General features: G+C 50.8%; 14 protein-coding genes across 14 annotated transcripts; 5 read left to right on the top strand and 9 right to left on the bottom strand.

Annotated features, from left to right (window-relative positions):
- The first annotated feature begins 48 nt into the window (after positions 1–48).
- On the top strand, positions 49–2,017 carry EJ05DRAFT_476707 (general substrate transporter). Its single transcript, XM_033744095.1, has 3 exons — positions 49–179; positions 230–978; positions 1,037–2,017. The coding sequence occupies exons 1-3, from the start codon at positions 77–79 to the stop codon at positions 1,868–1,870; spliced, it is 1,686 nt and encodes a 561-aa protein (XP_033599899.1). The 5' UTR covers positions 49–76; the 3' UTR covers positions 1,871–2,017.
- A 257-nt stretch (positions 2,018–2,274) lies between these two features.
- Positions 2,275–5,151, bottom strand: EJ05DRAFT_465569 (MFS general substrate transporter). The gene is made up of 4 exons (XM_033742780.1): positions 4,613–5,151; positions 3,779–4,562; positions 2,630–3,729; positions 2,275–2,480 (listed from the first exon to the last, which is right to left on the bottom strand). Exons 1-4 carry the CDS (start codon positions 4,752–4,754, stop codon positions 2,293–2,295), a joined length of 2,214 nt encoding a protein of 737 aa, XP_033599898.1. The 5' UTR covers positions 4,755–5,151; the 3' UTR covers positions 2,275–2,292.
- Positions 5,152–5,906: 755 nt separating this feature from the next.
- On the top strand, positions 5,907–7,661 carry EJ05DRAFT_538643 (uncharacterized protein; the record flags this gene model as incomplete). The annotated part of the gene is made up of 3 exons (XM_033749471.1): positions 5,907–5,997; positions 6,099–6,127; positions 6,186–7,661. The coding sequence occupies 3 exons, from the start codon at positions 5,907–5,909 to the stop codon at positions 7,497–7,499; spliced, it is 1,434 nt and encodes a 477-aa protein (XP_033599897.1). The 3' UTR covers positions 7,500–7,661.
- Positions 7,662–7,981: 320 nt separating this feature from the next.
- EJ05DRAFT_453247 (mitochondrial carrier protein-like protein) lies at positions 7,982–9,278 on the top strand (the record flags this gene model as incomplete). The annotated part of the gene is made up of 2 exons (XM_033742425.1): positions 7,982–8,137; positions 8,262–9,278. The coding sequence occupies exons 1-2, from the start codon at positions 8,057–8,059 to the stop codon at positions 9,276–9,278; spliced, it is 1,098 nt and encodes a 365-aa protein (XP_033599896.1). The 5' UTR covers positions 7,982–8,056.
- Positions 9,279–9,373: 95 nt separating this feature from the next.
- EJ05DRAFT_389997 (uncharacterized protein) lies at positions 9,374–11,388 on the bottom strand. Its single transcript, XM_033741316.1, has one exon. It carries the CDS (start codon positions 10,992–10,994, stop codon positions 9,558–9,560), a length of 1,437 nt encoding a protein of 478 aa, XP_033599895.1. The 5' UTR covers positions 10,995–11,388; the 3' UTR covers positions 9,374–9,557.
- A 430-nt stretch (positions 11,389–11,818) lies between these two features.
- EJ05DRAFT_427294 (zincin) lies at positions 11,819–12,459 on the bottom strand (the record flags this gene model as incomplete). Its single annotated transcript, XM_033741514.1, has 2 exons — positions 11,819–12,120; positions 12,192–12,459. Coding segments are annotated over 2 exons (570 nt in total), but the record flags the coding sequence as incomplete, so codon positions are not given.
- Positions 12,343–13,011, bottom strand: EJ05DRAFT_389864 (uncharacterized protein). Its single transcript, XM_033741315.1, has one exon. The coding sequence runs from the start codon at positions 12,843–12,845 to the stop codon at positions 12,462–12,464; it is 384 nt and encodes a 127-aa protein (XP_033599893.1). The 5' UTR covers positions 12,846–13,011; the 3' UTR covers positions 12,343–12,461.
- Positions 13,012–14,437: 1,426 nt separating this feature from the next.
- EJ05DRAFT_476702 (uncharacterized protein) lies at positions 14,438–15,151 on the top strand. The gene has a single exon (XM_033744094.1). It carries the CDS (start codon positions 14,742–14,744, stop codon positions 14,931–14,933), a length of 192 nt encoding a protein of 63 aa, XP_033599892.1. The 5' UTR covers positions 14,438–14,741; the 3' UTR covers positions 14,934–15,151.
- Positions 15,012–17,132, bottom strand: EJ05DRAFT_476700 (uncharacterized protein). Its single transcript, XM_033744093.1, has 5 exons — positions 16,991–17,132; positions 16,806–16,858; positions 16,627–16,745; positions 15,279–16,575; positions 15,012–15,230 (listed from the first exon to the last, which is right to left on the bottom strand). The coding sequence occupies exons 1-5, from the start codon at positions 17,067–17,069 to the stop codon at positions 15,195–15,197; spliced, it is 1,584 nt and encodes a 527-aa protein (XP_033599891.1). The 5' UTR covers positions 17,070–17,132; the 3' UTR covers positions 15,012–15,194.
- Positions 17,133–18,265: 1,133 nt separating this feature from the next.
- EJ05DRAFT_486493 (uncharacterized protein) lies at positions 18,266–19,154 on the bottom strand (the record flags this gene model as incomplete). The annotated part of the gene is made up of 6 exons (XM_033745535.1): positions 18,266–18,329; positions 18,395–18,627; positions 18,679–18,859; positions 18,915–18,973; positions 19,028–19,060; positions 19,122–19,154. 6 exons carry the CDS (start codon positions 19,152–19,154, stop codon positions 18,266–18,268), a joined length of 603 nt encoding a protein of 200 aa, XP_033599890.1.
- A 1,205-nt stretch (positions 19,155–20,359) lies between these two features.
- On the bottom strand, positions 20,360–21,308 carry EJ05DRAFT_486492 (uncharacterized protein; the record flags this gene model as incomplete). The annotated part of the gene is made up of 4 exons (XM_033745534.1): positions 20,360–20,433; positions 20,483–20,554; positions 20,629–20,646; positions 20,726–21,308. 4 exons carry the CDS (start codon positions 21,306–21,308, stop codon positions 20,360–20,362), a joined length of 747 nt encoding a protein of 248 aa, XP_033599889.1.
- A 287-nt stretch (positions 21,309–21,595) lies between these two features.
- Positions 21,596–23,563, bottom strand: EJ05DRAFT_500974 (uncharacterized protein; the record flags this gene model as incomplete). Its single annotated transcript, XM_033747052.1, has 3 exons — positions 21,596–23,271; positions 23,317–23,432; positions 23,487–23,563. 3 exons carry the CDS (start codon positions 23,561–23,563, stop codon positions 21,596–21,598), a joined length of 1,869 nt encoding a protein of 622 aa, XP_033599888.1.
- Positions 23,564–24,057: 494 nt separating this feature from the next.
- Positions 24,058–24,523, bottom strand: EJ05DRAFT_500973 (glucocorticoid receptor-like (DNA-binding domain); the record flags this gene model as incomplete). Its single annotated transcript, XM_033747051.1, has 3 exons — positions 24,058–24,120; positions 24,185–24,356; positions 24,417–24,523. 3 exons carry the CDS (start codon positions 24,521–24,523, stop codon positions 24,058–24,060), a joined length of 342 nt encoding a protein of 113 aa, XP_033599887.1.
- A 1,647-nt stretch (positions 24,524–26,170) lies between these two features.
- On the top strand, positions 26,171–27,691 carry EJ05DRAFT_532026 (putative Phosphoadenosine phosphosulfate reductase). The gene is made up of 2 exons (XM_033749059.1): positions 26,171–26,606; positions 26,664–27,691. Exons 1-2 carry the CDS (start codon positions 26,438–26,440, stop codon positions 27,419–27,421), a joined length of 927 nt encoding a protein of 308 aa, XP_033599886.1. The 5' UTR covers positions 26,171–26,437; the 3' UTR covers positions 27,422–27,691.
- Positions 27,692–27,704: the final 13 nt, after the last annotated feature.

Here is a 27,704-nt window from a genome sequence, read left to right as displayed (position 1 = left end):
GTTGGTCTGCCCTTCAATTCCCTCCACCACCCTCAAATCTGCTCCTTCGACTCCATCGTCGCCAGCACGACTCATCATGAAGCCTTATTTTGGCATGAAAGGACTATGGCTGACCTTTTGGGTCACCGTTGCCTGTGCTACTGACATGACCCTCTTCGGCTACGATCAGGGTGTCTTCAGTCTGTCCATCTTGATTCCATCATCTTCGTCCGCTGTCTAACCTCCACAGGCGGCGTCATCATCACCGACGACTTCCTCGACACTCATGGCCTGCAGGGCAAGACTTCGCTGATCTCGACCGTCACCGCCATCTACGACATTGGATGTTTCCTCGGCGCCATCAGCGTCATGTTCCTGGGCGAGCCGCTCGGTCGCAAGAACACCATCTTGCTGGGCACCACCATCATGAGCATTGGTGCCATTTTGCAGATTGCCTCCTACAGCGTGCCTCAGATGATTGTCGGTCGGATCGTCGCGGGTATCGGTAATGGCATCAACACCTCCACCGCTCCCGTGTGGCAGGGCGAGACCTCAAAGGCGAGCTGGCGCGGCAAGTTGATCGTCATCGAGATGATTATGAACATTGCCGGCTTTTCGCTGTCAAACTGGATCAACTACGGCTTCTCGTTCCTTGACGGGCCAATTGCATGGCGCTTCCCGCTCGCCTTCCAGTTTGTCTTCATCTTCATTCTCTTTGCTACCGTGCCGTGGCTGCCAGAGTCGCCTCGATGGCTCATGGCCAAGGATCGCGTTGACGAGGCTGACCAAATTCTCGCTGATCTGGAAGGCTCCGAGATTGACGATCCGTACGTCGTCACGCAGTCCAAGGAGATCAAGTGGGCCATTAACTACGAGCGCGAAAACACCGTCTCGTGGATGAACCTGCTCAAGGGCAACACCAAAGGCGGCTCCTGTACCGTCCGCAGACTCATCCTCGGCATGGGCACCCAGTTCATGCAGCAATTCTCCGGCATCAACGTAAGCCCATTTCCTTCCCAAGTCTCACGTGTCATATCAATAATAATAAAAACTTCAGGTTACATCATACTACCTCCCTACCGTGCTCATCGAGTCCGTCGGCCTGGAAGAAAGTCTCGCGCGTCTGCTCACCGCCTGCAACTCCGTCTCTTACCTCCTCTTCTCCTTCATCGGCATCCCCAACGTCGAGCGCTGGGGCCGCCGCAAGATGATGATGTACTGCGCCACCGGCCAATTCGTCTGCTACGCCGTCATCACCATCTGCATCCGCTACAACGAAATGGAGTCGCTCGCCGCGGCCACCCGTGAGCGCTGGGCCGAGGCCTCAATCGCCTTCTTCTTCCTCTTCTACGTCTTCTTCGGCATCGGCTGGCAGGGCGTGCCCTGGCTCTACCCATCCGAGATCAACTCGATCAGCATGCGCACCAAGGGCGCCGCCCTCGGCACCGCCACAAACTGGATCTGCAACTTCATCGTCGTCGAAATCACCCCGCCGGGCATCGAGTCCCTCGGCTGGAAATTCTACATCATCTGGACCGTCTTCAACTTCGCCTTTGTGCCCACCATCTACCTCTTCTACCCCGAGACCGCCGACCGCACGCTCGAGGACGTGGACCGCTACTTCCGCGAGAATAAGAATCTGTTTGTGTGCACGGATCCCGTGGCGATTAGCAGTAAGCGGCCGCCCGAGTACCAGGAGGATGAGAATAGGGAGGTGCGCAGGAACTCGAGTGTGCGCCAGGATGGGATCATGGCGGCGCAGATGGCGGCCGAGGCGCGGTTTGAGAAGGATGCGGGTCGGGCGGAGCGTTTGGATCGGGTTGGGAGTGCGGGGCAGAGTGGAAGTGGGACGAGTAAGGAGAAGAGCTCGCTTGGGGATGCGGCGGTGTAGGTGTTTTTGTGTTGTTTACGGAGGGGGATGGGTGGTAGGGAGATGCTGTGGCATGATGCATGCATGTCTCGTGGTTGATGGGTGAGCAGGAGTGCGGATGGAAAATATGATTATAGATACCCATACAATACATGACACTGTTTGACATATTCTGTCCGCCTGCAAACATGTGCTATCACATCGACACGAACGCGCAAAATAAATCACAGGACGAGACGAGGTCTACTGGCACGAAGACAAACAGATAAAAGATCCCAGTCTCGGCACGCCAGACCGGATGTATATGATGTGTATCCACACCCTAAATTCGCCATATATATGCATATATACCCCATACCCATACCCATATCCCCCATCCATACCCCCTCCACCCCAAAAATAAACCCCCCCCCAAAACCAAAAGCCCCCAAACCCCTTAACCCCTAAAACCTCTCCATCATCCTCTGCCGCACCGTCCACATGCGCGCACGCTTACCGTAGATATACATCGGAATGCTCCACAGCATGACGAAGAGCTGCAGCCCACCGGTAGCCAGAAAGACGGTGCGCGGACCAGCAGCATCGAGCCAGCGGGTGAAGAAGAGCGAGAAGACGAGGCCGTGGAAGATATCTGCCCATTCGACGTTAGTTTGATTATGTTGTGTTTTGGGTAAGTGAGTGTGTGTGTGTGTGTTCTAGGAAGGAGCCAGATTGTGAGAAGGAAGGAAGGAGGACAAGGCAGGGCGAGGCAAAGCAAAAAAAGGAAGGACCAAAACGCACTCTTCGAGAAATTCAACGTCACCAACGCCTCCCCCGCATACTGCCGATAACTATCCACACAAAACGTAATCGCCGTCGTGCTCCCCAACGCACACCCAAACCCAATCACCCCAAAAAACACCGTCGGCACAATCCACGCATCCCGCTCCTGCGCACTCCACCCAAACCCCATCAGTCCCGCCGTCGTACTAACCGCAATCGGCAGCGCCATCACAAGCCGAAACTCAGGCTCATACACGCCGTCATTCCGCCGACTCATCCAGCGCACAACAACATCCGATAGCCGGCCCGCGACGACGGTGCCGAGAATACCCCCGATGAAGGGCGCGAGATAGACGAGGCCGACTTGGAGGCTGGTGAAGTTGTAGCTTGCGCGCTGCTCGTAGACGTGGCTTACGGATTCGGAGAGCAGGGCGAGCCAGCCGACGGAGAGGGCGTAGGTGGCCGAGGACCAGAGGACGGCCGGGTAGGCGAAGAGGATGAAGGGGCGGAGGGCGATGAGGAACCAGTTTCCCGGTGCGAGGCGGCCCGAGTATGGGGCTAGGGAGGCGATGAAGGTGCGCGGGGGTGCGCTGCGGTAGTGGTCTGTGTAGTGGTTTGGGGGTGGGGGTGTGGTTGCGGTGGAGAGGACGGAGGGTTCGCGGGTGAGGATGGGGCGGATGGGGTGGGAGGGGTCGGTGGTGGTGGTGGTGGTGGTGTGGATGGCGGCGGGTTCGGGGATTGGGTGGTTTGCTTTCTCGATGTCTCGGTCGGGTTGGGTGGTGTCTGTTGGTAGGGCTTCTGCGAAGCCTACGTGGACGTTTTTATGTTGGCGGGGGGTAGTGATGCCGTGGTCTAGGCCGATGTTGGCATTGTCGTGAGTTGGTGATGTGGGTGATGGGATGATGGGCGAGTTGACAAAGGACGTGTCGGCAGCGGGCGATTGGACAGGAGTAGTAGGATTTGTATGATGGGACTGGACAATGCTGTGTAGACTCAGCCGGCTTGGCTTCTTCTTGCCACGATGGTGTTTTCTCGCTCTCGGCGTGCGGTCCCAGAATGTTTCGGGCACAAAGAGGAATAAGAGAAAGAAGCAGAACCCGATGACCATGGCGAGTATCCTATGGGAGTTAGGACCAGGATTTCGTTGATATCAGTCACATGACTTACCAGAATACCCATCTCCAGCCTAGCGATTGGATGATAGCGGCACTGACTTTGATGGCTTTAGTAAAAGCCAACCGGTACGCTCTCCAGCACTTACCGAGCGGAACCAGGTTCTTGCCACCAAGCAGTAACAGCGTATACACCCCCAAGCGATACGCCCGTTCATGCAGGAAGAAGATCTCTGCAATCGTCGCAGAGGGCAGGCACTCCACCGGACTAACCGAGATGCCCTGGACTATCCTTGCAATAAGGAGGGACACATAGTTTGGCGAGAGGGCGCACCAGACCGAACTCGTGGCGAAGAGGATCGCAGACGCAAGATAGACCGGCCGTTTGCCAAACTTGATTGCCGTCGGGGACATGATGACCGAGCCGATGCCGAGACCCGTCATACACAAGCCCGTCGTCAGCGCGACGCGAGGAAGCGGCACGTGGTATGTCTCCGCAACGTCCGGGAACCCGGCTGCTAGCATGGGCGTGACGCCGCCGCCCAACATACAGTACAGGCCGATGGAGAGCAGGGCGCTGTCTCGACGCCACGACGGCCAGTTTAGGGGATCGTTGGGCGTGTCGTCTGGCTGTGGGTCCAGGATGATGGTACCGTCGGCAGTCTTCTTGACTTCGGGCACAGAGTGACGCGTCGCTCTCGAGTCTCTACTGCGGTCTCGTGTCCTGATCGAGGCCGGATATGGCGAGGGAATCGAGGAGGCAGATGTGCGAGCCTCAGCATGACGGAGTCCGAGCGGCTCGTTCCTCTGGTGGACGTTCGACAGGAGCAGGACGGAACCTGTGATATCTATTGAGGATGCTGGCGACACAAGGACGTGGCGAGCTTACCTGGAACCTCGTCCGTCTCCTTGTCGTTCAGAATGCCCATGCTCCATCTTGATTTGGGCTTTGAGATGGAATCATCCATCTCCGTATGGACAGGCTTCTCCTTCCCCTCGCTGTTGCTGCGGCTCCGGAATTTCGAAAACATGCTGGCTATGTAAGCAAGACTGACAGGCTCCAACAATGCATGAAATCTATAGTGATGATAGTGCAAAAAGTCTAAACGGCCGACATGGGAGCGCACGAAACGAAGCAAGACACAGAGAACACCAAGCTCGCTCTACGGCACCGGTCATCAATCAGAAAAACAAGAAGGACAGTGAAGTCATGGAGGAGACGAGGGAGTGATATTGCAGTTGTGGCGCTAAGAGAATGAAACACATGGATGGCATAGCGTCCGGGGGGCACTAGTACAGAGGAGGCTTGAATGGGGTGCAGGTGATAATTGGTATTATTGGGAGGATCGGAGAAGAGTGGTCAGTGGGCGGTGGTCAGTGGTCAGTGAGGGTCAGTTTGTTATTCGGTGCTCAAGTGTGTGGTCCGTGGTTGATTGTTGAGTGGTCGTGCACGGGTCGAATGGTAAGAAGGTTGATCCGAGAATATCTCGTCATGCTCCCCCCCCCTCCCCTTGTGTTTATCCATCCTTCGGCCTGAGGCACGGCAGGAAGACCCTTATCTCAAATTAAACAATCTCGTCATGCCATCATCCTTCTTCTTCTTCTTCTTCTTCTTCTTCTTCTTCCATTCTGACTTCATCAACAATCTTCATTCACTCTACAAAATCAGACATTCATCCCCTTCGTGCCATATCACAATCAGCACTCTTCTGGTTCGTATCTCTACTGCTGACGCCCTTCGTCATAGTCGCCAGCTGCATCCGGTAAGACGGTGCTGATCGCGTCTCGCGCGTGCGTCTTGGAGGGTTGGCGCCGAGCCGTCTGACACTCCATTCCCGGTCTTCTCTACTGCACACGTCCGCATGATGCATGTTGTTCGCGTTATCGGGAGAAAACGTCCATCATCTTGATAAGGGCAGTGACTGGTGTAACTGTAGCGATGGGTGGACGACTATGCCCACTCCACCGTACTCCTCCAGCTTTCAGCCATAAAGAGTCGCAGCTCCACAATCTAGAATGTCACGGTTTCTGCTGCAAGTCGGCAATTGAATTCCCCAAGTGCGTCCGTTGGCACACCTTGTCATACGTTCCACTATGCCAACCAGAGGCCAAGCCGCGCAGAAAAGCTTATTCAGACCAAAAAGTTGCTATTGTACCACCGTCTGGCATACAACACCAGAGACATGCATCACAGCTTCAACGCTTTCAATGCCTACAGCACTGTGTATTTGTGTCTAAGGTTGGTTCAGCTGCGTCACTACAACAAGTCCTCAGGTAAGCACGGTCAATAGCCGTCCTATTGACAAAGTGACAACTCCAGGGCTCTTTCAAAGGTAAACGATGCGAAAAGCGCTATTCACTACTTTCTCAATGAGTCTCTTACAGCCCATTCATTATCGTTCTTGTAAGTAAAAAAATCCGTCACACCTGTCCTAGGGTGGTTTATCCTGTACATCGTGTAGGTTAGCTCTGCTACCTTTCTGTTTCTCTCACCCAATACCTTCAAACACTCAAGTCAAAATATGAACAAATATCGTCCTCTTTTTCTTCCGCTTCTCGTCGCCCAGTCGATAGCCTGGACTATAGCAATACCAGGCGTCTCGCAAGTCGAGTTTCCGACTCAGCCTGCTGCTGGTCTTTCTTCTGCCGAGACAGAGCCACTGCCTTCCGAAACTCCCTCGATACTCACTCTGGAAATGCCAGCTACAATTAATCTTACGACAGCGGCCTCTCCTACACCCATGTCGCTGTCGATTCCGTCCTCATGGAGCAGCTACTTGGTAACATCCGCAGCGAATTCCAGCGTTGTGGTACCAGCCCAGACCTCCAGCATCGGCACTACAGTGCGTTCGAATTTCTCCGAGACAGTCGCGGTCCCTGATGGTATCACCACGAAAACAATATACACCACGGAGTATGAAATAAGGACTGTGGATCCTGAAATCTTTTCTTTGATCGTGGAAAAATATGGCTCAAACACCATCAAGCATTCCTATATCCTCTTGCCAGACATTACCAGCCCGCCCGTGCCCTCCATCACTGGTCCATCGTTGATCTCCACGGGTATATCCGCACCTCAGACTGCAGCAAGCTTAGCGAATGTTTCGACAGACGCCACACCATCCACATTACCTTCCCCCACATTACCATCCCCCATATCACCACCGCCAATATCACCCTCCCCCACATCACCCTCGCCCGTAGCCAGCTCTGGCGTGATCCCAACGCAAGCCCCGGTCTGTACATTACCCATCATCGCTCCGTATGGAAGCCCTCGTTTCTCCCAAGCCTCCCAAGCCTCCCAAGCTGTCCAGGCCGGCCAAGCCACCGACATAGCAGCAGACTTCACTCTGACCTACACAACTACGATTCGTAACACAAAAACGATTACTGTAGCAGCAAAGGGTGTTCATACTCCCTCAATCACAATCGCCATTCCAGAGCCAAGCCTTGAACCGACCCTGGGCTCTGAGTTCAAACTCGACCCCCTTCCCTCAGATGCATCCCTAGGTGTCGGCGTCGCAGCCGGGAACGAGCCGCAAGGAATGATCATACACGGCGAAGATGATGATGTGCATGAGGACAAACCTGTCAGTGGTTATGAGCGACCTGGTCAGTTTCTTGCGAGGCGGGATCCGGTTGTCTCTGGACCAACGCAATCACAGGAGCAAGGGAGATTTGTGCACAAGAAGCTTGGGAAAGGGGTTCTGGAAGCGGCCACGGCGTCGTTATTTCTCACCACTCTGTATATGATGATATGGGTTGTCGGCAATTAGCCATGGAGATATTCGCTGAGGTTCTTGATTTTGCTTTGCTTCCTAAGTTTGTAATGAATAGTGTGAGCGGCCCGGTTGCCGCGGAGTCTATTCAGAAGGGTTATCTGGTGTATGTCCTTCGTTTACTTATTGTTAGTTAGTTAGTTGACATCAACTTTACACGTTCATTTAATCCCACGCTTCATACTGTGTCCAAACTGTAATTCTCGTCGAAGGTAAACGTGATGGCGTTGCTATATGCCAGTGACATGTTTGCTGCCTCAGGCATAAGTGCAACCCAAAGACCCACCACCAACGTACCCTCTGACCTCCACCACCACCTCCATCACCAAGCGACATGAGCTCCCATGACCAGACCGCACTCTTCGCACACCTACATCTTCCTACGAGCGTAGCTTAGATGTCTCCGCAATCTCTCGAACCTCAAAGTCCCGCGGATCATGAGTGGCGCATCCTCCGATGGCCTCCCGTCACCGCGCACTGTGCTGCCAGTCCTCCCACAAGATGAACGCAAGAAGCCCAAAGACAAAGCCACCACAGGCGCAACAGCGGCCACAATGAGAGCACTCACAGCTCGCATGGTCGCATTCTACTTCCGCGCGCCCATGAAGGCCTTTTTCAGAGCAAGAGTCGAGTACGTGTGCTAAACCACCTCCTCCCTCCTTATAAAAACCACTTTCTAACCTCCGTATAGCTACATGGTATATACAACAACCACCTCACCTCTCACCCCTTACAAGTAACTGACATACAATCCACCAGGGCTACCCCCGCGCCATAAACCCATACTACACCCAAACCACCTCGTCGAGATTCTCCTGGCGCCTCACCACACCGGGCCTCCTCACCCACGCCGTCCGCACGCACGGCTGGTCCTTTCTCCCGCTCCAAGTCCTCCCGCCTCTCCTCGCAAACACCCTCGTCGGCTCCATCCTCTACGTCTCCTACCTCCAATTCCTCGGCCTCATGCACGACCCCTCCGCCCGCTCCACAAAACGCGCCTACCCGCCAGCCTGGTACACACACACCTTCCTCGCCGGCTTCGCCGCCGGCGCCATCCAGTCCCTCGTCGCCGCACCCCTCGACGCCCTCCAAGTCCGCTTCCAGGCCAAGGAAATGCAGCAAGGCCGCTACAAGCACATGCTACACTACGCCTCCGCGAAGCTCTCCCAGATCGGCCTCCGCGGCATATTCGCCGGGTTTTCCCTCTCCTTTGTGCGCGACGCGTTCGGTGCAGCGCTCTTCTTCAGCACGTTTGAGACGGTCAAAAGCCAGGCGTTTTACGAGTTTGTGACTCGGTTTTATGGGGATCGTGGTGGGCAGGCGCGTGTGCAGAGTGCGGTGACGGGCGATGAGAGGCCCGTTATTCGCCCGCATTATAGTATTGAGCCGAGCTTTATACTTGCCGGCGGGGTGCTGGCGAGTGTCGCGCAGCAGGTTGTTGTGCATCCGTTGGGTGAGGTGCAGGGGGTGCATTATGCGCGGCTGGAGGGCTTGGATGCGCGTGTGCGGGAGCAGAAGGCTGGTGGTGGGAGGCAGGGCATGATGAGGCTGTACTACAAAGCTTATGAGCAGACGCTGCAGCAGTGTGCAGTCGAAGCGAAGAAAGCAGGCGGGTGGAGGACGTGGCTGTATCGCGGCTTTGCGGGCAATACGCTGCGGCAGGTACCCAGCACGAGTGCCGGGCTGATTGTGTTTGAGCTGGTGAGGAGGAGATATGCGACTGATGAGGAGGCTGTGAGGATCGAGAAGGACGGATACGATATTCTGTTGACATGAGTCTTTGGGAGGGGAGGGGAAGGGGGGAAGAGGTGAGCATAGTCTTTAGCATACATGTGCATGCATGCATGCATGGTATATTTCGTTGTGCCATATCAGTGATTGCTTTGCTTGTATTTTACTCCTGTCTTATGGTCTTGGTTCAGTTTCAGATACCCAACTCTGCTATCTGCTCTAAGACTACAATGTCTTCTTGATAATCTCACGTACGTTTTTGTTTGGCTTGAGTAATTTACTCCTGGTAACGATCTGTTTCTCAACGCTTCACTCTTGTCATTCTTACAATTCCTCTGCCTTTTTCTCCTCATCTTCTTCCTTCGCCGAGGCCTTCTCGCCTGTCATAACCCCTTCATTTTCTTCTCTTTCTTTCTTTTCTTCCGATTTCTTGTCTTCTAGTTTCTTTCCTTCTAGCTGTTTCTCTTCTGATCTTTCCGAGGCTGTGCTTTTAGAGTTCTGCTTTTCAGACTTCTCCTCTGGCTCCTTGTCTTCTAGTTTCTTCGCTTCCGGTTTCTCAGAGTTCTGCTTTCCAGAGCCCTTCTCATCAGGCTTCTTCTCCTCAGACTTATCATTGTCTTTCAAAGTCAGAGGCTGCAGCAACATATTCAGCTCACTCCCCGTCCCACTCTCCGCCTCTACTTCCTCCTCCTCCTTCTCCCCCTCCGCCTCTCCATCCACCTTACCCTCTCCTCCCAAACCCGCCTTCCCATTCCCATCCCCATTCCCAATCCCACTCCCGTACACCTTAACCATCTTCTCCTTCTCCTCCAACGCCTCAACCATCAAGTCCCCAATATGCGCATCACGATCCCACACCCTCATCGCAAACATAACCAAATACATCGGCACCATCGAATTCTCATAATACTCCGCCACCCCATCCGGATCCATCGTCTCAAACAGATTGCTAAACCGCTCAATCACCCACACATCACCACTATACACCGTCTCCCACGTGCCATACAGCTCCGCATCCGCCTGACTCCACGCCTCATTCCACCACGGCGGCAGCAAACTCGGCCGCGCATGCGCGCGCGCAACAAACCTCCGAAACGGCACCAGGTCGTTTGGCGCGCCCGTGTAGATGCCGTCGGCCGAAGGCCTATCAGCCTTGTTCCTGCGGTGCTCGTCGAGGCGGAAGGCGTCAATGAGCAGGGCAAACGTGTCGTTGGGCGCGAGGTCGTGCAGGAATCTGTTCTCGTGTAGCCGCGTGAGCGGCTCGTGGATCGGCGTGTCGATGTTCTCGATTGTGGCGTACATGTTGTTTGCGCGCATCGACTCGTCCAGGAACTTCCAGTAGAGCGGGTTCGACTTGATGCCGCTGGCTAGGTCGGAGGGCGTCATGAGGCCTGCGGTGGGTGCCTTCATGTTTTGCTCGAGCTTGACGCGCTGCTCGAGGGTGGCGGCGAGTTGTTGGGCGACTGTTCTTTGGTGGCTGGCTGGGGTGTATGGGACGAGGGTTTCGGAGCTGGGCGTTGCGGGTGGTGGTAGCGGTGGGGTTTTCTTTTCTTGCCTTGCCTGTGCGCTGGTGTACTCCTTTTCGAGCGCGGCGCAGATCTTCTTGTGGCGTTTGTGGTCGGCTTTCTTGCAGGCGACGGAGCAGTATTGGATTGTCTTGCATTTTTCGCATGGCTTGAAGGTTTTGTTGAGGACTCTGAGATCGGTGGCGGTTTTCTTGCAGGCTGCGCATATTAAAGGGGCTGTAGTGATAGGGGCCATTGTGGGCTGATGAGTTAGGGTCGAAGTTCTGTGCCTAGTCTCGTGTATGAGGACTCCCAAGATGGAAAGGAGACGTAGTTGTAGCTGGTACGGCTATACCGTCTGCAAAGTATGTGAAGCTTGATCTTGAACGAATGACGATGCAGAAATCGCGTTGTATGAATGAAAGATAAAGCTGGAGGCGATGAGCATACTGTGTATGGTCGTAGGCACAGATCAGACATGATGGCAGCTTTGATTCACATTGGCAACCTTTTCGTCCGGGGCAACTTTCCCGTCCGGGATCAAAGGAGCGATATCGTGCCTGCTTCTACCGAAACGCATAACTTCCCTCAAGATAATACTCACCCTGAAAGAGACCACCGAGAGATCAACAACTTGGGCTGCACCATCTTCTCACCATAATCTCATACATGCAGGGTCTCGGTGTGTTATTGAGCTCCTATACGCGACTTGTATGACACACCCTCTTGATCTTGAAGTCCCCTCAGATGTGTCCTTGAGATCTGTTGTCCCGTAAAGGAGGAACACTTGAACGGACACCTGAGACCCAATGAGGTACATATCTTGTCTACCGATGGATACTGGTACACCAAAGTCTCCTGTGTCAAGACACCGTCCTCTTCCTCATTCATGGCGATCTCAAGCTCACTCGAAATGCTAAAAGACGGGAGCAAACAGTATCAATGCATTACTAATCTACTACCGAATTGGCTCTTGCCGATGAAACCTTGCGATCTATTCATCTTGGGCTCTAAACTTATCCCATGCTGAAGTAGTCAGCAAAGCTACTCATACAGCAGAGAGAAGTACTCACAACTGTGCATCCGCTTCACCTGACCAGGTGTGAACTCATTCATGCATGCATCATCGGAGTAGTCAAGAAAGTTGTGAATGTTGTCTTTCAGGCCACCTTCACAGCTATCTTGGGTCGTATTGCAACCAAGGGTTGCCATGGACTGGGGAGTTGTGTCGTCAATCAGGTCACCGGCTCCGAGGCATGTGATATCAAAGACATGCCAGAGGCCGAGCCAATGGCCTACTTCATGCACGGCGGTCTTTCCTTCATTGAATGGCGCTTTGCTACCTGGACCAGTCATTGCTGAGTTCAAGATGACGCAGCCATCTTCGATCAAGTCCAGTTCCGGGGATTGAATTATATTCCCGCAATACTGCATCAGAGCCTTAGCCTTTGACCGTATGCCACAGAAGTGAAAGGAATAGCACATACCCCTAGAACCCCTCCACCAAGCCCAACAGACATCGACGGGACAAAGAAGACATTAAGAGTGTTTTGGACACCCTGCCTCAAGGCTTCTTTCATATCACGGTCAGTTCGGTCTGACCATTTGGCCCATCTGGAATTTTTCGTTCGCGTTGTATTGATGAGGTCAAATGAAAATCCCGCGGGCTCGTACTCGTCATTCAGGACCTTCAGTTGGTCTTTGAGGCGCTTATCCTGTACAGTCAAATAATCAACTTTCGGTTTAGTATGGTCACATGGAGAGCCAATTGAGAAAGACTTCGAGGGCAGAATAGGCAAAATGGCTCCGTGCACACAAATGTTGACAAAACCCGAAAGACAAAGAAATGCTGATGGAACAAGGACGGAAAAGGACTCACATTTGGTGAAGACGGCTCATCAGTGTCATAAATAACGTGGAACACCGTCGGAATAGTAATTTTTGCGTCCATTACGGAGTCATTGACTCGACCAAACATCTCATCTTCGCGCATCTGTGCGGCCAAAGCCAAGCCACCTGAGCTGCCTGTGGTCGCACATCGACTCAGAGCGATTACTGAACTGCTGTGTAGCAGAGCGGCGAGAACGAGAGTGATGGAAGACTTCATGATAGAGAAGGGAAACCTGTAGTTTTCCCAGAAGGTGATTTGCGTAGGATGAGATGAATAAGGATGTTCGAAGTCAGAGATGTTAAGGATGTCGGCGGTGATTCATGAAGTGTGTTTACGGGAAGTAGGACAAGTTCAGCCGTGGGAATGTTCGAGATAATTTAAAATATGGCAGCTGCGATTATAGTACCTCTTTCTTCCTCTTCAGGATCAGGCAACATCGAATTTATTATCGAACATGCTTTCTCCTGATGTCTTCCTCATGTGGCAGGATTACATCTTGCTGGTCCTGCCCTAAGCTCTTCGCATAAGACGACTCTATAGAAACTACTCAGATAGATAGACTTCTATACTGGTTTGCTCCCAGGCTCCTTAAACGCTCCCATAGATTTATGCTGTCGGCATACCTAAGTTCATGATCATAGAGATCTTCTCCTTTGGAAATCAGGGGCACAAACAGTGCTCCGGTGCGTTCGGTCGATTGGCATGGACTCCCACGTGCCAGTCTTTTACTTTCTTGGTCGTAGACATACTGGTAGAGTGTATGATTGAGAAGATGAGTGCATACATCGGACAAGTGTTCTGTGGAGAACAGATCAAACTGCATTGAGACATAGTCGGACAATTCGAAATCAATAGCCAAATATATAAACCTTAGATTGAGGACAGGTGCACTATACAGCTTGATATACCAGCCTATTCCAGATCTAGAGAGCGTTCCAAGGTTATAATCCAGGCCCCCGATCCATTTCAGCGATACATCTGAACATGATGCGCTATTTCGACTTCAAGCGCCATGACGATCGTTCAAAGCTCTCGATAGTACATCGGTGGACCACTGCAAATATACAAGCTCAGCATATCCTATGATGAAAGAATCGAGTACAAGCAAAAATATGACGTCTTACTAGAGAGGTATACAGAGCCACAGCCTCGACATTTACAAATACCAGGGTAATTGAAGTCATCCTAGATTGTGGCACTTACTGCTGTATACGCGACTAAAGCTACCCTTTGACGATCGGCTTAAAGATGAATAGTCTGTTCGGAGACTCATAGACAGCAAACTGACTCTCCAGCCGTTCACCACAGAGTGCTTTGAACAGGAAGGTCAATATAATTGACAATTTCAATATCTTCGGAGTCTGCTAGTTGGTTTACATAATTGTCGAGCTGCGTGTGCTATACGGTTTCGATGATGCGGCGCAACTATGATATGTTATATTGCCAGCAAGCAAGGCAGACGATGCCTGAGCACATAGAACCAACGCTGATGTTCTTCAATACTATAAAAAGGAGTGAGGTCAGAGAGTTATAGTACTAGTCTGTTGATTACGTGAAATGTAGCACAGACCTCTGATTCGCCAAGCCACCTCGCATCTTCTACAGTCGTCCATCAACAACCTCTTCTTCTCAAACCTCAAACTCAACTCTCATCCAAAACACAAACAACCCCCCAAAACACCAAACATATATCAAAAATGCCTCGTCAAGGTGGTGGCAGATCCGCTCCGGCACGTCGCCCGGCCCCTCCGCCAGCCCGGCCTGCAGCTCCATCGCAGCAGCAAACTCGCAGCTCCTCTACCGCCACTGCTCGCCCCCCGATGCAACAGCAGGCTCCTCCTCCACCAGCACCAGCGGCCCAGCAGAGCGCTGGCCCAGGTCTTTTCGGCCAGATGGCTTCCACCGCTGCGTATGTAGCTTTCTTGCCCTACCAACGCCACTTTCGGGGAAGAAAAACCCTACCTTCGACCCCCCGTTTCCACCCCCCTGATACTATAAAGAGAATAACTAACGTGTACCAGTGGTGTAGCAGTCGGATCGTCCATCGGCCACGCCGTCGGTGGCTGGTTCAGCGGTGGCAGCAGCAGTGCCGCTCCCCAAGAAGTTCAGCAGATGGCCGCCTCACCCGCCCAGGCTCAACAGTTCGACCAGATGGCACAGAATGGCGAGTGTGCGACTGAGCTTCGCATGTTCAAGGAATGCGCCGCAGCGTACGGGGGCGACCAGCCAGCTTGCAAGTTTCCTATGGACACCCTGATGAATTGCTTCAAGGGACCGTCTAGCAACAGCTCCTCGACGTGGTAGACAAGGTAGCAAACGGTGTATGATAGCGTGGGGTTGGAAATGGAGCAAGCATGTGCATACGGACAGTACGGAAATCAAGACAGCCGTTATTTATAAATGTGTATAAAACTCGACTTGCATGCTGTCTTCCAATATGTACGTTGGGGGGCAAATCACTAAAGCATAGCATCTCAATCATAAACCCTCTCTGCTCATATATATGGCATTAATCTCCGCATATCGTGCTATTAAGACGAAACTGGACTATGCGAGCATGACTGACTACTTATTGTCGTCATCTCTGGGCTCAAAGTTGAGCTGAGACCTGGTTAGCACTCACTCATCGTGTACTCAAAGTCCACTGACCTGGTTACCATTATACAGCTCCGTATCATCCCTGCCCGCTTCCCTCCTCTGATCTGCCAATGTCCTAATCTTCAGTCCAGAACCAGATGAGTTGTTTTGCGTACCCTGCGCACCACTTGAACTCGACTGGTCCATAGTACGTCCTTGCTGGGGCGCCGATGCCCTCCCATCCTGTGAACCATCTGTGCCGGGCGACACAAGAAGCCTAAGCCCAGGTACAGCCCTCATGGTACCCACAACAGCCCCTATTGCACTACCAACCAGCCCAAACACCCCCGTCGTACCTCTTTGAACCGTACCCAGATACCCATCGCCCTGTCCCGAAGCATACGCACTCGTGTATCCCGCAACAGGAACAAGCACAAGCGTAGCAGACGGGAACAACCCCAGCTCAGCCAGCGGCGACGCCTCTTCCGACATCGATATCTCCCGACTCGGCAGCGGCGCCTGGATATGCCGGAACGTGTACGGTGGCGGTGCTTCTTCCAATTGCCCATCCACCCACGGCCTCACGGCTGTCGTCAGATTCTCCGCCGACGGGAAACTCTTCCGCACCGTACTCCCGTCAAACAGTCTGACCTGTAAGCTCACATTCTTCCCCACCGCACTCGTCGTCCGACTCGTCTGCGGCCGCGGACTAGGTGTGCTCCTCGCTGCCCCTGCACCTGCACTCGCACCCGCACCTACACCCACACCCACAGCCTCGCGCTCGCGCTCGCGCGCCCGCTGATGCGCACGCCGCTCTTCTTGGTCCTGCCGTAAGCGAGCCTGAACGCGCTCGAGATCCTTCTCGCGCGCAAGCTTATGCTTGCGTGCTTCTTCGGCCGCAGTCTGCTGAATGCGTTTCGCCTCAGCAGATTGGCGCTCGCGCTCGGAGAGGCCTGGGGGCTCGACTTTCTGCTTGCCTTTGGCGCGGCTGGACTCTGCGGGCGAGATTTGTGGTTGGGATTGGCGGGCGGCGGCTTCTTCGCGGGCGCGTTGTTTGGCTTGTGCGGCTTCTTGCTTTTGGCGGGCTTCGCGGGCGATGCGTTCGTGTTCGACGCGGGCTTGGTGCTCGGCGAGGATCTGCTCTGGGGTGCGGGATGGTGGGGAGGTTGTGGGCGGGGAGGTAGGGGTTGTTGTAGTGGTGGAAGCGGTAGGAGTAGTGGTAGAAGCTGGTGTTGTGATCGAGGGTGTAGGGCCTTGTGCACTCGCGGAATTGGGTATGCTCTCTCCTGGATCCAACGCCGCCTTCAGCCTCTTTCTGAATTGATCTTCATCGACCGGACTCGCGATGTGCTCTTTCAACTGTCCATTACTACCAAATCAGATCAGCATATCTTCCTTTTCCTGATAGTATGAAGCATACTGTATGACCACCAAAGCCGGAACCTCCTTGAGCGGGCAAAATGCACCCAGAAAGCCCGCCTCCTGAGATCCCTCTTCCAACCTCAACACCACAGCTCTTTGACTCAGTAACCTCGCAAGCTACGCGCTCGTTAGCTCTTTCTCTCCTATTGCTGCCACGGCGTATACCCAGTCTCATACCTCCTCGTCCTGAAGCCAACTCTCTTCCCATTTCTGGCTTTCTTCGTTCGTATCTGCCGTTACCCATTAGCCCACACTTCTCTGAAAGACCAGGTCTACCCTGGTGGTACGACGCTGGGTAGCTTTCCTGCTGCGGAGCTTGGAGCTTCCATGCTCAGGGGATAATGTAGAAGCGGAAGCCTTACCTCGAACGAAGCACGCAACGGACTTTCGGCTCTGGAGCGCAAGCGTAATGCCGCTGTTCAAGTCACCCGTATGAAACATAGCGTACGCTTGAGGAATACATGTGAGTACCGCGGCGAAAGTGCCTGCGACATGCGTTTCTGTTGTTGGATTTCTGGTGGGGCGGATAGGCAACAAGGCAACAAATATAATGGACAATGGATGCCTAACAAATTCTACCACTCTTAGTATATATTATAGTCACTCTCTCTTCTCTATTCCATTAAGTTTCTCTATCTTTAGACTATATATATTATAATATTTATATAGACTTATATAGATAGTATAATAAGATGATAAATCAAGTATAGTAAATCGAAGTTCTTTGATTAGTGTATTATATAAAGAGTTATTTCTTGAAACGGAAAAAACTTGAGTAAGAGAGTAAAGAGAGTAGAAATAGATTCTATAAATAGTTGTATATATTCATATAGACTATCTTTTGAAGAATCACTTTCCATCATAAGATACTTTCATCTTCCTCTCTTTAGATCTTTTTACATATTTGTATTCATGTGTATGATGATAGAGTATGTGTGTATGAAGAGCTATAGCTTAAAGCAGAGTAACGACACTTGTGCTCAAGTGCTTAGAGTGGGTAGGATTCAGACAGCTAAATCGTATAGCTTGGACACCGGCAGCAAACGCTATCACAGTGGTAATCCATGATTAGGACTAACAGGGTACAACGACGATGACCTCAGTCACAAGTTTATCTAAAGTACGTCGCAGGGGTAGATGATCACGCACTATTTAGTGAATCCGAGCGTATGTAGGAGGAGCACAATGAAGAGACAGAGATGAAACATTAAGATGATTGCTCTACGCTATCTACAACTGTCACCAGGTATCACAAACCACATTCCCGCAAAGTATCAGATGGATCTCTGGGAGAATGCCTTAAAGACAAATGACAGTGAAGGAGAAAAGTCAGAGGTTTCTGCCAAGACTGCGAGAAATTCGAACTGCCAATGTGCGAAAAATGCTGGTACTCAGAAAAAATTCCATGGAGGCGGGGCCATTGACACCGCGCATGGTACAGTCTCAGGCAGTGCATCCTTCACGCAACGCCTACGGCGCGAGGTGAGAGTTGTAGTGTCGCATTTCTGAATCGCAAGTAACGCCGCCGGTGAAAAGTATGGTATTAAGGTCATCAAACAGCTTCATTCGGTCGAAGTATGGCATAGCTCTTGGAATGTTGCGTCTAAAATTGATCTTCATATCGCCTGTCACATCATTTACAGCACAACACACTTTGATTTCTTCTTGTAGCCAATGGCTGGACGTGGGCTAAGGACCGCTCTGTACGAGGAATGGTTAGCAGGTTCCAGTGTAAACGATACAACGATACGAGAGTGAATTCAGACCTGATAGCTTCGTCAAACACGCTCTTGAGGTTACGTTGGGTCAATGCTGAGCACTCGAGGTATTTCTGCGCCTTGATCTCCTTCGCAACCATAACGGCCTGCTCGTACTGGATAGGTGCCATCTTTTTCTGGCGCAGGCTCTCACGGGTGGCCTCGTCATCTCGTAAATCCAACTTCGTACCGACGAGTATGATTGGGACATTGGGTGCATGATGCTCGATCTCTGGGTACCACTATGCAGGAGTCAGGACTGATTTGTGATGGTATTTCATCGATTGACTTACTTTCGCCTTGACGTTGTCAAAAGAGGGTGGGCTGACGATTGAGAAGCAGATCAAGAAGACATCGGTCTGGGGATACGACAAAGGACGCAGTCTATCGTAATCTTCCTGGCCGGCAGTATCCCACAGTCCAAGGCTAATGGGCTTTCCGTCGACCATTACATTAGCAGAGTAATTGTCAAAGCTTTGCTCCAAAGTTAGCGTCCGCATTGTCTCGATCGACGGGAATGATCGCATACACGGTAGGGATGTATTCTCCAGGGAAAGCGTTCGTTGTGTAAGAGATGAGCAAGCACGTCTAGTTCGGAATTAGTTAACTATTGCTTCAAGAAACTTGCAGCGGTGTACTGACCTTGCCTACAGCACCATCTCCAGTGACGACGCACTGCAAGCTATAGTTAGTACAGATCTTCCGAGATAGTATATAGCCTGTCTCTCTTGCATACCTTCAAGGACTGTGTTGCGGGAGCTGAGGCCATCTTTCCAAGAATATCAAGTAGTGTTGCGTGGGTATAGAGCGTTTGCGGTCGCACAGGTTCGGTGAGATTGCAGTAATATTATGCTGATAGAGAGAGAATTAGCTTGCAGTCGCATTGCAGTTTCTTGCTAGATCTTGACTACTGACTGATGACGAGAATTAACTTAGACTTGCGGAATATGCGCGAAACTGCGGCGTGTCGGTGAGTGAAGAAAGGAGGGCCAAGTATTAGTAGCGGTAAGGCGGCTTGCCAACGTTTATATTGACGTGAAATCTCGAGAGAGAAGAGGGATTTAAAGTCGGGTACGTGTAGTGAATCGTATAGTTTTGTGGTGGAAGTGAGGTTGTTGATGTTGATGTTGTTGGTTGTTAAGAGAGCAGTGTCCAGCACAGACTTGGTGGAGCGTATCTCGAAGTTAATAATTAGGCCGGACAAGCGATCGACCAAGCCAAAGTAAGCTCTTTCAGCACCCTTTTCAACGCACGACCAAACTGCAACACAGTCGAAAGAAGGCAAATTCGTGGGATGGTAGTGTAGCAAATCCAAGGCAGCAGCAGACTCAAATGTGAGGTCGACCGTCCTGCTCAAACACGTTTGATACAGCTTGTAACCACGAGGAGCTTCGCCTCTTTCGGAGCCGTCCATTCATTCTTTTTAGCCGCCGCCGCGACCAGTGCCCGACCAATGGCCTCACTACGTGCGGACTTTACCATTTCACTCGTTCGTATTTCTTCTGCCAGTATCTTCCCGCGTCTCGCGCGTTATCTACATTGCACGCGACGGCTGGCTCATCTGACACTGGCTACCAATACGCATCAACAGCAATAGCACTTAATGTGGACCAAGCCTTTACCGAGCGCACGCATCCAAATCCATATCATATATCACACAACTTGATAACTCTAGAGTCAAGACTCTAGAAAGTTCTTAAGTATATACAAATAACAATATAAGAGTAGATAAGTAAGTTATTCTAAGAATACTATGTAATAGTAGATATCTTAGAGAAGAACCCATCTATGTTACTTACGACTACGGAATTCTCGAATTATGACTCTTCCTTATAGTGTATGCTTTCTTCTTCTATTTCCATTTGCGTTACTACCTTTCGCTATCTGCCTCTAAGTGACTCATAGAGTATCGTCTAAGTCTATGTCACTGTCCGAATCGGAGGTGCGTTATATACTTAATCCGTCTCTTGTAGACTATTCGAAAAACGACGGATTTGGGTTATACCCAGGGTTTTTCTGTAAAACAAGGATGAGAAGGGCAAATCTTGCTGTACGACTTTAGTTATTGCTCGCCTTCTTACATTATTAAAGACCTACCAAATTGATCCATATCATAGTCAAAAACCCGTACTAGACCACCATCACGACCAGGTTCATGTGGTATGACAGCTTTTACTCTGTTAGTATACACGGTACCATTATAAGCATAAACATAAAAGAAAGAGAAAAGTTCAAGAACTTACACTGAGTACGCGGCATGTCTAAAAACATACTTAGTAATGAAGGGCTTATGTACTTTCTATAGAAGTAGTCCCTATCGAGGTTCCAGTTCTTCCCGACCTTTTTTTTTGGCGATGAGTTTGTAGCCTGTTGAGGGCCATTGCTGTCCGCACCATGAGGCTGATCGGCTCGCACGATTGTTGTTATGCGGCCCGTACATCACATATGTCTCCCGTCCAGGGAAAATTGTATCCTCATGACAATCCGGCCAAGTGTTTATATCCAGACCAGTCACAGTATCATGCCATTTTGTTCTGCTCTCCCGTATCCAGCGTTCATCATCGCAGAAGATAAGAAGCTCTGCGCTTCGCCAGTTCCTCGCGCTGTCCTCGGGTGGCATCTCTCCATACATCCTGACTACATCATACGCTCGAATGAATACGTTTCGAACCTCCATATCAGGTCGCCCGGTGTCTCTGACGATATCTAGCTCAAAATATATTCTACGGACGTCGTCGTCGTCGAGCTGGTCGAAGTTTTGTAAAACCCTCATGGCTAGAGTCGCCGCTGTTATAGCTTCCTCGGCATGAGAACGGATTGAACGATACTGCCCACACGATGGATGAAAGGCATAATCAAATTCCGCTAGAGAAGAAGTAAAGAGTGCTGTAAGAAGCGCAAGAGAGGGTAGAAGGAAGAACATAGTGCCTAGGAAGAAGTATATTATAAGGCTGATACTACGAGCTTAATGCTAATTAAGGGGGGGTATATATACCTAGAGAGTCAGGTCACTACGAACGTATAAATCGCGCAAGTGTCGGCTCGTTATTCTTGAATTATTAACTCATCACTATCTATGAGAATAATAACTCATCTTAAGCTATGAGGCGTTTTATAATTATTCTTATCATTTGAGTTCTTTAGTATGCCCATGAAACTACGGTCTGGTCGAGATTATTGGGCGGCGAAGGGTAGGACATCATATGGTGCTCACGCCCCAGAGTCCTTTCTGAGATCCTGACCTGACTTATCATCACCGCCCTTGCATTCTCCAAGCTTCCCAACCTTGGCCTCGCTCTCTTGCTCATGACATTGCTCGACACAGTCGGTATTGACAAGTGTTACGCTGGTGCTCCTCTCACGGCTGACATCACTCAAGCCTGCTTTGTTCAACAGCTGCGAGTCAACCATTGTCCCAGCAAAAGGCACTTTCTGAACCTCAGAGGTAGCGCCATCGAGCTGAAGGGGTGTATCTCCGTCATAGAGTCTTCCTGCTTCGTCAGGATCCATCAGGTCCAATGCGTCGACAGCATCTGCTATCTCGGCTGCAGCAGTTCTAGGTGTAAGGGCAAATTCAGGATTACGATACGCCGTCGGGTCTTGGGCGATCTCTTCGAAGAAATCAAGTACAGATCCCTTCACCTGCGGGAATAACATTTCTGCTATGACAGGATCTCCTCCGGAAAAAGTAGGGTAGAGGGCTTGACTGAAGCTGTCTTTGACGAGCTGATCAATGCGTGATTCAAGATTCTTTGCGTTTGCACCTGTCTCAGCCGTTGCAGACTGTACAATCTTTGAAGCATGACCGCTTGTGGAACTCTGGGCCGATGCCGCAGCTTTAGGCAGGTTTATCATACTATTTCCAGCGCTGGTGAGGACGCTTTCTGCACCAATATTCTTGACGTGGTCAAGGTAAGCTTTCGTATCGTTGAAGCCAATGATCTCTTTGATCTGTTGACGGGAGACGCCTTGCGTAACATTTTCGAGCCAGTTGGTTTCATGCTTGACTAAGGGAACTCCGGACCGGTTCTCTTCGGGTGGATAATGCTCTTGGTCGGCGTTGGCGATGTCATACACCTTAAAGTTATCGGGTAGGGCCGTGAAATGAGTCTCCAAGAGAGTATTAGATGACCTTTCAGACTTGATCCAAGCACGGGTTCTGTACTTGAGGAACGACCTAAAGTTCACGTCCCAAACTTTGTAATTGCCGGGAGGGTCCATGAGAGCTAGACCAGTCAATCTTTGAGAGTACTTTGGCCAGTTTTCGTCAAGAATGTCAAGGGTCGCACGAGCTCCTTCGCTGACTGCAATTACATATACCTCAGCTTCTGGAGAAACGAATCGAGTGTCGCCAACGACTTGCTCAAATACTGTCTTTATGTGATCTTCTATGGTCCGATGGCCCGGTACGGTGTTCTCGTCTCCATCGAAGGCCGTTGCAGGATGGGCAATCGATTTTCGCGGCATCGCCAGCCACGAAATACGCGTCATAGCACAGTTATATTTGTGCGAATAGCGCAGCTGACCCGGATTCAAGACAATCAAAGCCGGTGCACCGCGGCTTTGAGCTGCAGTCTCAGGGTTAACATCGCCGTCAACACCTAGAGGCGGAGATCTTGCAATGAGGTCCTTGACAGTGCTTACGCAGGAGCCATGCTCAAAACCTCCCTGTTCGTAGAGATGGCGGTATGCTAGCACTCCAAGATCTTGAAAATCATCGTTGATGAGTATGATCACTCGCTTCCTCGCTCTCAATATCTCCACCGGCGGTGCATAGATTGGTATATGGGGCTCGTCCCGAGGCTCTTCGTAGATGAGTTGTGGCATGTACAGCTTCTCGATACCAAGCTGTGCCATTCGAGAGTCAATTTCACGGCGAATGCATTCTAGTCCAAATTAGCCTGAATCTGTCAAAATTGGCTTGTCACTACTCTGCATTGCCTCGCGATGGACTTCATTGTAACGCTCGTGGTTTGTGACCCAGTAATCAAACCTCTGATCAGGTTTGTCCTTCCTTCGCAGGAGGCCATCCTCAGTGATGAAGCATCTGGAATCACATGTCAGTAAGCAAGCCACAGTCCAGATCTGAGTTTGTACATACCCAAGTTTGTTCATATCATCAGGCCAATGCGGGTCAGGATGATCCTTGACCAGGCCATCTTCAAGGCGGCGAAACATGGCGAATTCAATGACGAAGACAGGAGAGTTGGGAGTCTTATCAAAAAGCTGTAAAGAAGAAGAACAATCTCAGACGAGATGTGGACTACCTACCTTCAGCCAAAGGTGATTGAGATAGAGTGAAGCAACCTGGTGGTCGATGAGCTGGGTAGGACCTCATCACGTGGTTGCAGTTGCACTGTTTGCGTTCACTTGCTACCTTGTGGGCCAACCCGGAAACGACCCGCGTGTTTATCGCGTGTGAGAGACTTATGAGGAACGTGCGACACAACAGTCCCCAAAGGCGAAACAGAACACGAAAAGCACTGTTGACACGAGAGAAATGAAACTTATGGAAATACAGGAAACTTCCAGTACCTTGCTGAGGCGTCAAAAGGCGTAAAGGTTTCGTATGTACAAAAACGCCTTCCATGCTTCCATCTATGCATATTGTACATCGGCGGGATGAGGTTTCCAGTTCTCGAGCAGTGCTCCGCATGACGGCCTTAAGGTGACTACCAACTGGCTTTCTTTACGCCTGGAACATTTCCAGCTAGAGCTTGAACCCTGAATTGATACTACCGAGTGAATGTAAATTAGCAATTGTCCTTGACGAATGAGTAAGAGCATCTGCAAGCCTACCCTTGCCATCTTAAAGTCACTGAATACACCACGACCTCTTCCGCCCATGATGCAACGATTCTTGATCTGTGTGAACCTTGTGTAGCAGTGCATTTGTGAGAGTTGGAGATGTGCCTGGGCTCGCATTCTTTGAGGAAGGGTGGTATTTCGTGTGATGTATCGGAGGGCTTGCCTGTGTCAGATGTTATTCAGACGATCTCCGTCGAGATACGGGATTCCAATGCTCTCGTACCTCTCCGATTCGTATTCTGCAAAGACTTTCCGTTTGGTATGGTCGCGAATATTTCTCGCGTTAATGAAACAGCTGATGTCCAATGTCTTTGACCTGAATTGCGCCATGATGAACAAGGTCGCAGTGAGAGACTTCGGGAGACACGATTCAAAATGGCGCCTTCCAAAGGTTCTATCTTGTACATGAACGTGCCCGTCTCTTGATGGCGGGCGTGGCAATGCTGATGACTAATGTCTTGGCAGCACGACATATAGGCTGAGTCAAGTTGTGTGGAATATCCTATTAGCTGACCGCTTGAGCAGACTATGCTGGGATATCAATTTAACAGCTCTGCCGGATGACTGAATATCAACCTAGGCTTTGTTGGGGACTGTCAACGGCGATACCTGTCCTGTCATACCAACAGGCGATAAACGAACAATAGTTTCGCAGTATGCAAAAATGGGACCTGATCATCAATGTTGCGTTGAATATCTCCAGGAACCAAAAGATCAAGCTTGTAAAAGTTCTCGACAGCAAAGCTCAGGAGTGTATCACAGAGGTTCGAGCCTTCTTGACAGACGCAGGTGTATATCTTTAGAGACAGCTGAACGGTGTAATTTGAAGGGTGTGCAACACCGCATCCCCAGGTTATCAACATCGATCGGCACATACAAGTTTACAGCGATGATAATGTTGTCAATGAGATTGTTGCTTAAGGATCCTGAAATGTGATAAAGCTGTCAGCATACTTCATAATGTATAAAACAGCAATGTTCAGGCGCAGCATTGCAGCCTTAACAGAGCGAGACACTCATTGGACAGAGCCGGTTTGGACATATTTTGGGTCGATAGCTGCTCTTTTAACTTGACGTGGAAGCACTTAACGATACAAAGTTGCAGAGGCAACGAGGTCTTTGACCGAAGATTAGTAAGCAAGAAATAAAGCAATAAAGCAGTTACAACGTCTCCGCGTTTCAACCAGCTGTCAAAGACCAGCCGTTGGGTCACCAAAACAATTCCAAAGCCAAGCTAGCACAATTCATGAAAAAAAAAAATAGCCGAGGCTCTATCTTGCGAGGATGCAGCCAATGTCCTGGATCAATTCAAGATGGAAGTTAGCATCAAAAGGCTGAACGAAGGGCAACTGGGATCGGTAAAGCAACTCCACATCGTGACTACGAGCAAGGTGGGTACTTAGCCACAACAGCCTTACGCAGGATCCCGATATTCATGCGGGTCTATACCGCATTAAGACGAACGCCACAGCTGCAAGGTCCAGGCCTCATGTATTGGAGGATTATGGCGTGCTGGATCCACCTGGCACATCGTCATGCTGATGGTGTAATACTTAGGTAAGCCATCGCTTGATTGTCCAGAGCAGACGCAGAGGGAGATAGATGATAAGTAAACAGCTTCTAATGCATCATTGCTGAAACGCATGTGTAGTCTGAGAAAGTGTGTGCTCAGTGTGAGTGTAATGACGGATGCGGCGGCCAACAAAATTCTGCTATTATGTATGATGCACATAGGACACGAGAGCAGATCCCCGATGCCCCGATTCCCCCGAACCTGATCTTCTCCACAATAAGCATCCAGCCTCAATCCGCTATTTTACGCCGTTGTAAGTGGTGGACAGTTAGTATAGACTACCGGATGCGGTGTAGCCTATCTCGTGCAATTGCGTGCTCAATCGTGCTGATTGCGAAATTTCTTCTGGAAGGTTGAGAGATTTGGCCGAAGGGGATGATTAATAGACAGTAATTACATAGTATTGACAAACTACGACACCGGTAGCGGACACATCAAGCACGCAATTCCTAAGCAGCCTTCGTAATCTCCAGTATTGCCGTTTGTCGTAGTCATGACCCTCTCTCTTCATATGTCAGTCTCTTCTGCTGTCCATTGCTTCTCTTTTCCGCATCATCCTCTTCAGCCGTAACAACTCTTTGCCTTTCTCCCTGCACAAACTGCCCCAAGCGTCTCAGTCACGTTTCTGTAGTATACTTGACAGAGTACGCGCGACTCTTGCTCGTTTCGACATGTCGGGCAATTCAACCACCTACGACGACAAGGATACCGCGTCACTGAGAGATGTAGAGTCTGGATATGGTTCTGGCGAATCAAACGATTCCCCACAGCCTGAAGTACTCTTTACCAAGACACACCTGAAGCACATCAACCAGCAGTTGTCCAAATTGTCGCCAGATGGTGCGTAAACTCTTTCCCCATGATCACGTGTCGAACTCGAGGGCTAACATGTTGCAGAAATCCTGCAATGGTGCCTGATCTCATTGCCATCGTTATACCAAACCACCGCTCTTGGACCTTCAGGCCTCGTCATTCTCGATAAGCTGTCCAAGATCTCTGGACCACTAAGCTCTCGCATTGACCTCATCTTCCTCGATACCTTGCACCACTTCTCCGAGACTCTTGACCTGGCCAACCGCGTGAGGAAGACCTATCCGAAGTTCCATATGCACATCTACAAGCCTGAAGGTTGCGAAACCGCTGAAGAATTCGCCACTAAGCACGGCGAAAAGCTGTGGGAGTCCAATGAGGAACTCTACGACTGGGTGGCCAAAGTGGAGCCTGCCCAACGTTCCTACGCCGAACTTCAGGTCAAGGCTGTCATCACCGGTCGCCGCAGCACCCAAGGCGGGAAACGCAGCGAGCTTGACATTGTCGAGATTGACGACACCGGTATGATCAAGGTCAATCCACTAGCCAATTGGACCTTTGATCAAGTCAACACCTACATCAAGGAAAATGACGTTCCCTCCAATGAACTTCTCCAGCGCGGCTACAAGAGCGTCGGTGACTGGCACTCCACGCAGCCTGTCGCTGCCGGTGAGGACGAGCGTTCTGGACGTTGGAAAGGCCGCAACAAAACCGAGTGTGGCATCCACAACAAGAAGTCCCGCTACGCTCAGTTTCTCATGGATCAAGAGCGTAAGCGAACTTTACAACAAGAAGGCATGGAGCAGACTATCGAGCAGCTCAATCAGACCTCCATCTCGGTGTAATAGTCTCCCATAGTCTGTACATTTCTTTCGTGCGATTTTTAGCGTATACCACAGCATATTGGCGTTCGGCAGTGAGCATTTATGAGTGCTGGGGACTATACAGCGGTCAGCATCTCGTAAGAGATAGAAGACAAAAAGATACAAAAGAAGTGGAAGGATGCGAATCTCTCGGATGAGAGCCGCCGGCAAAATTACATAGTTATCGCGATATCACAGTGAAGCAGCATTCAACCTCTAAAGGCCCATCAGACGCTATGATCTCTGCAATCCTTATCTTGTGTAA

Source organism: Pseudovirgaria hyperparasitica (genome assembly GCF_010093815.1).
Source record: "Pseudovirgaria hyperparasitica strain CBS 121739 unplaced genomic scaffold EJ05scaffold_9, whole genome shotgun sequence".
Classification (NCBI taxonomy): Eukaryota; Fungi; Ascomycota; class Dothideomycetes; order Acrospermales; family Acrospermaceae; genus Pseudovirgaria; species Pseudovirgaria hyperparasitica.
This window is presented reverse-complemented; position numbering and strand designations above follow the sequence as displayed.